Source organism: Zingiber officinale, chromosome 4A (genome assembly GCF_018446385.1).
Source record: "Zingiber officinale cultivar Zhangliang chromosome 4A, Zo_v1.1, whole genome shotgun sequence".
NCBI classification, from domain to species: Eukaryota; Viridiplantae; Streptophyta; class Magnoliopsida; order Zingiberales; family Zingiberaceae; genus Zingiber; species Zingiber officinale.
The window spans coordinates 110,713,096-110,718,748 of record NC_055992.1 but is presented as its reverse complement, the minus strand read 5'-3'; the positions used below and the strand labels follow the sequence as shown (position 1 = coordinate 110,718,748).

The 5,653-nt window shown below is 41.8% G+C and overlaps 1 protein-coding gene across 1 annotated transcript; it reads left to right on the top strand.

Moving 5' to 3' along the window:
• Positions 1 to 3,813: 3,813 nt before the first annotated feature.
• Positions 3,814 to 5,312, top strand: LOC121973553 (benzyl alcohol O-benzoyltransferase-like). The gene has a single exon (XM_042524961.1). It carries the CDS (start codon positions 3,847 to 3,849, stop codon positions 5,245 to 5,247), a length of 1,401 nt encoding a protein of 466 aa, XP_042380895.1. The 5' UTR covers positions 3,814 to 3,846; the 3' UTR covers positions 5,248 to 5,312.
• Positions 5,313 to 5,653: the final 341 nt, after the last annotated feature.

Below are 5,653 nucleotides of genomic sequence, written 5' to 3'. Positions count from 1 at the left end.
CGTGGAAGATGGTACACAAACTCGAGGTACAATAAATCTTAAGTTAAGTGCTACAATTGTGACAAATTTGGACATTATGCAAAAGAATGTAGATTGCCCAAGAATAAAGTATATGAAAGAGAAAATTATATGGAAGAAAGAAAAGAAGAAGATGGCACCCTACTGCTAGCGTATAAAGATAATGAAAGAGAAGAAGATACAATTTGGTATCTTGACACTGGTGCAAGCAATCATATGTGCGACAAAAGAAACATGTTCGTAGAGCTTGATGAATTAGTTGGTGGTAATGTATCCTTCGGAGATGAATCAAAGATTGAGGTAAAAGGCAAAGGTAACATTCTCATCCGTTTAAAGAATGGAAAACATGAATTTATCTCAAATGTTTTCTTTGTGCCAAATATGAAGAGCAACATCCTAAGCTTAGGACAACTTTTGGCAAAAGGATATGATATTCATCTAAAAGATGGTATATGCTCATCTTGAAAGATCATATTGGTTGCTTAATTGCTAAGGTACTATGTCAAAAAATAGAATGTTCTTACTTAATATTCAAAATGATGTTGTCAACTGTCTCAAAGCTTGTTACAAAGACATCACTTGGCCGTGGCATCTTCGATTTGGACATCTCAATTTCGGAGGACTAGAACTGCTTTCAAAGAAAGAGATGGTGAGAGGACTACCTTGCATCAAACATCCTGATCAAGTTTGTAAAGCATGTCTATGTGAAATGCAATTTAGAAGAGGTTTTCCAAAGGAGTTAAGTTCAAGAGCTCAAAAGCCTCTTGAACTTATACATACAGATGTTTGCGGTTCGATAAAGCTAAGTTCACTTGGTAAGAGTAATTATTTCATGTTTTTCATAGATGATTTTTCTCGAAAAACTTAGGTATACTTCTTGAAGCAAAAATCGGAGGCCTTCAGCATATTCAAGAAATTTAAAGCTACCATAGAAAAGGAGAGCGGTCTCGAGGTCAAAGCTATGCATTCTGATCGAGGAGGAGAACTTACCTCAAAGGAGTTTCAAGAATTTTGTGAAGCCAACGGAATACGACGACCCTTAACAGTTCCAAGATCCCCTCAACAAAATGGAGTGGCAGAAAGAAAGAATCGAACCATCCTTGACATGACAAGGAGCATTCTCAAAAGCAAGAGGCTACCAAAGGAACTTTGGGCAGAAGCGGTTGCATGTGCAGTATACTTATCCAACCGATCACCAACAAGGAGTGTGTGGGGCAAGACACCACAAGAAGCGTGGAGCGGAAGGAAGCCTGGGATTTCTCATCTAAAAGTTTTTGGAAGTATAGCCCACGTTCATGTGCCTGATCAATCAAGAAGCAAATTGGATGATAAAAGTAAGAAGTTTATTTTTATTGGTTATGATACTAACTCAAAAGGGTATAAGCTATACAATCCAGATATTGGGAAGACAATTATCAGCCGAGATGTCATATTTAATGAAGAAGAAGAATGGAATTGAGAATCTCGAAATGAAGATTACAACTTCTTCCCGTGCTTTGAAGAAGAAGATGTGGAGCAACTAAGGGTGGAGCAACCAAGGGTGGAGCAAACAAGAGAGAAACCTACTACTCCACTAGTAACACCAACATCAAGTACTTAAGGAAATTCATCTGCATCAACTTCAAGTGAGAGAGTACCACGTTTTAGAAACTTACGAGACATTTATGAGGTAACTGAAAATCAAGATAATATTACTCTATTTTGTCTTTTTGCGAATTGCGAGCCTATAGATTTCCAAGAAGCTATAAAGAGCAAAAGGTGGAAAGATGCGATGGATGAAGAAATCAAGGCGATAGAAAAGAATGACACATGGGAGTTAACTGCACTTCCTAAAGGACATAAGGCGATTGGTGTGAAGTGGGTATACAAAATAAAGAAGAATGCCAAAGGAGAAGTTGAAAGATATAAAGCAAGATTGGTGGCAAAAGGCTACAGTCAAAGATCTGGCATTGATTATGATGAGATATTCGCTCCCGTTGCTCGATTAGAAATTATCAGACTAATCATTACTTTAGCAGCTCAAAATAAGTGGAAAATACATCAAATGGATGTAAAATCTGTCTTTTTAAATGAAGTTCTCGAAGAAGAAGTTTATATTCAGCAACCATCAGGTTATGAAGTTAAAGGATAAGTAGACAGAGTTCTAAAATTGAAGAAGACTCTTTACGGGCTAAAGCAAGCACCAAGGGCATGGAATAGCCGAATAGACAAGCACCTGCAAGAGAAAGGCTTCATCAAATGTCCTTATGAACATACATTATACATTCAAAGTAAGGATAAAGATTTTTTGATTGTATGCCTATATGTCGATGACTTGATCTTCACAGGAAGCAATCCAAGTATGTTTGGAGAATTTAAAGAAGCGATGACTAAAGAGTTTGAAATGACTGATATTGGGCTCATGGCATACTATCTGGGCATTGAAGTGAACCAAAGGGAAGATGGAAGCTTCATCTCACAAGTAGGTTATGCAAGAGAGATATTAAAGAAGTTCAGGATGGATAACAGTAAGTCTATAAATACCCCAGTAGAATGTGGAGTCAAGCTATCAAAGCATGATGAAGAAGAAAAAGTTGATCCAACATTTTTTAAGAGTTTGGTTGGAAGTTTACGATACATGACATGCACAAGACCTGATATTCTTTATGTTGTTGGACTTGTTAGTCGCTACATGGAAGATCCAACTACTACCCACCTTAAGATCGCTAAGAGAATTTTACGCTATATCAAAGGTACGATAGATTTTGGATTACTTTATTCAACATCTAACCACTTCAAACTTGAAGGATATAGTGACAGTGATTGGGGTGGAGATATAGATGATAGAAAGAGTACTACAGGATTTGTGTTTTTTATGGGAGATACAACTTTCACTTGGATATAAAAAAAACAGCCTATTGTCACACTTTCTACTTGTGAAGCAGAGTATGTGACTGTGACTTCATGTGTTTATCATGTTGTTTGGCTCAGAAATTTATTGAATGAGTTAAGTTTACCACAAGAAGAGGCAACCAAGATACGAGTTGATAACAAGTCTACAATAGCACTAGCAAAAAATCCAGTCTTCCATGATAGAAGCAAGCACATCGATATGCGCTTTCACTATATCAGAGAATGTATTACAAGAAAAGAGGTGCAAGTGGAATACATAAAGTCTCAAGATCAAGTTGCTGATATTTTTACCAAGCCACTCAAATTTGAAGACTCCATCAAAATGCGATATTTGCTTGGAGTCACGAAATCAAGTTTAAGAGGGGGTGTTGAAAATTAAACTTGATTTTTAGATAAAAGTTGTTGATAAAATTTTATGGAGATAGAATGGTGAGGTGGTAAGTCTTGACTAGAGATAGGATAGAGATAGAACTTGATAAATTGATAATTTTGATAAGAGTTCGTGGAGATAAAATTTAAAAAAAAAATATCATGATTATCTCATATTAGTGTTTATCCAATAAGCCTATAAATATGTAATTCTTTTTCATGAATGAACAAGTTGAGTATTTTATTTTATTCTTCTTCTCTTCCACTTAGAGATTCTCCTCCTCCTCTATATTATTATCTCTCATATTTTCTTTCTATTTTTTCTCCAATAATTCTTTATTCCAACATAAATGTTATTTTTTTTTTCCCTAGGGACTTGTTGACGGAGTAGGAGGACGAGAGTCATAGGTCTTTCGACGACCGTTCTACAGTATATCCACAATGCCTCCACATAGGTATTAACACGACGACCGTTCTACAGTATATCCACAATGCTCTTTAAACACAGAGCATTAATTCTTGTTTCAAAGGCCAGATCATAGAGCAGAGTAACTTGTTTCTACTGCCATGGCATCCTCCTCCTCCCTCACCTTCACCGTTCGCCGGCGAGAGGCCGTTCTGGTGGCGCCTGTAGAGGCCACCCCTCGCGAGTTCAAGCGCCTCTCCGACGTGGACGACCAGGATGGGCTGCGCTTCCACGTCCCGGTCATCCAATTCTACCATGACCACCCTTCCATGGCAGGGCAAGACCCTTGCATGGTGATCCGGGAAGCCTTGGCAAGGGCTCTCGTCTTCTACTACCCCTTCGCCGGCCGGCTCAGGGAGACGGAGGGAAGGAAGCTGGTGGTGGAGTGCACCGGGGAGGGCGTGTTGTTCATCGAGGCCGACGCTGACGTCCGTCTCGATCAGTTCGGCGACGCCCTGCAGCCGTTGTTCCCCGGTTTGGAGGAGCTTCTTTGGAACGTCCCTGGATCGGATGGCATCCTCCATTGCCCGTTGCTGTTGATTCAGGTGACTCGGTTGCTGTGCGGCGGATTCGTCTTCGCGCTCCGCTTCAACCACACCATGTCCGACGGTTCCGGCATCGTTCAGTTCATGAACGCCGTGGCGGAGCTGGCTCGAGGGGCGGCTAGCCCTTCCTTAGCTCCGGTCTGGTCGCGTGAGCTATTGGAGGCGCGACACCCTCCCCGAGTCACCTGCGTCCACCGAGTGTATGAAGACGTCCCCGGCACCATCGTCTCATTCGACGACATGATACACCGTTCTTTCTTCTTCGGCAAGGCCGAGGTGGCCGCCCTCCGGCGCCGCGTTCCGGAGCACCTCCGGAACAGCTCCACCTTCGAGATCCTCACCGCCTTCCTCTGGAAGTGCCGCACCATCGCCATCGGAGCCAACCCCGAGGAGGAGGTCCGGATCGTCTTTGCCGTGAACGCTCGCGACAAATCCGGCCTGGGCCTCCCGGCAGGGTACTACGGGAACGCCTTCGCCTTCGCGGTGGCGGTGTCCACGGCGGGGAAGCTGTCCAGCTACCCCATCGGGTACGCGCTGGAACTGGTAAAGAAGGCCAAGTCTGCGGTGAGCGATGAGTACATGAGGTCGCTGGTGGACCTGATGGTGCTGCGCGGGCGACCGCACATAACCGTGGTGCGGTCGTACGTGGTCTCCGACGTGACTCGGATGGGATTCAGGGACGTTGATTTCGGGTGGGGGAAGGCGGCATATGGAGGCCCGGCGAAGGGCGGAGTCGGAGCCATTCCCGGAGTCGTAAGCTTCTACGCATCTATGAAAAACAGCAAGGGGGAGGAGGGAATCGTCGTCCCAGTGTGTTTACTGGCCCCTGCCATGGACAAGTTCACACAAGAAATGCACAACCTGATGGAGGAGGTCGACGACAAGGACGCAAAGCAGCAACAGCCACAAGGCGGGGCGCCAACAGCACCAACATTGTCTCTGAAGACTAAACTTTGATTTCCATATTAAATGATATTACTATGTAACCTTTGAACTCACCAATAAAAATGAAGTTTGACCTCTGCATAATTAAGAAAATGAAGAATTATAATTTTATTTTTATTTTTTTAAGCTGCCATCCGTTATCCAAACTTGCGCCAATTAATAAAGGGTGATAAACATGATCCGACAAAAGTTTTCTCCATCAAGAAACACTGATAGTAAAATTGATCAATCTAATATTTTTAGAGCATCTTTAATATTTTTGATCAATCGTCTATGAAAAAAATTTATTCATGGAATTGATTCATTCGTCAAAATTTAATAAACGAAGAATTGTTTCCGAAACTTTCAAAAATTAATATGATTGACTACCTTTAATTTACCATGTTCCATTTTACCAATTCTCATTTTAATCTATAAT

Excerpts from the sequence above, each read along its gene's own strand:
- LOC121973553 (XM_042524961.1), top strand. The coding sequence starts at position 3,847 with ATGGCATCCTCCTCCTCCCTCACCTTCACCGTTCGCCGGCGAGAGGCC.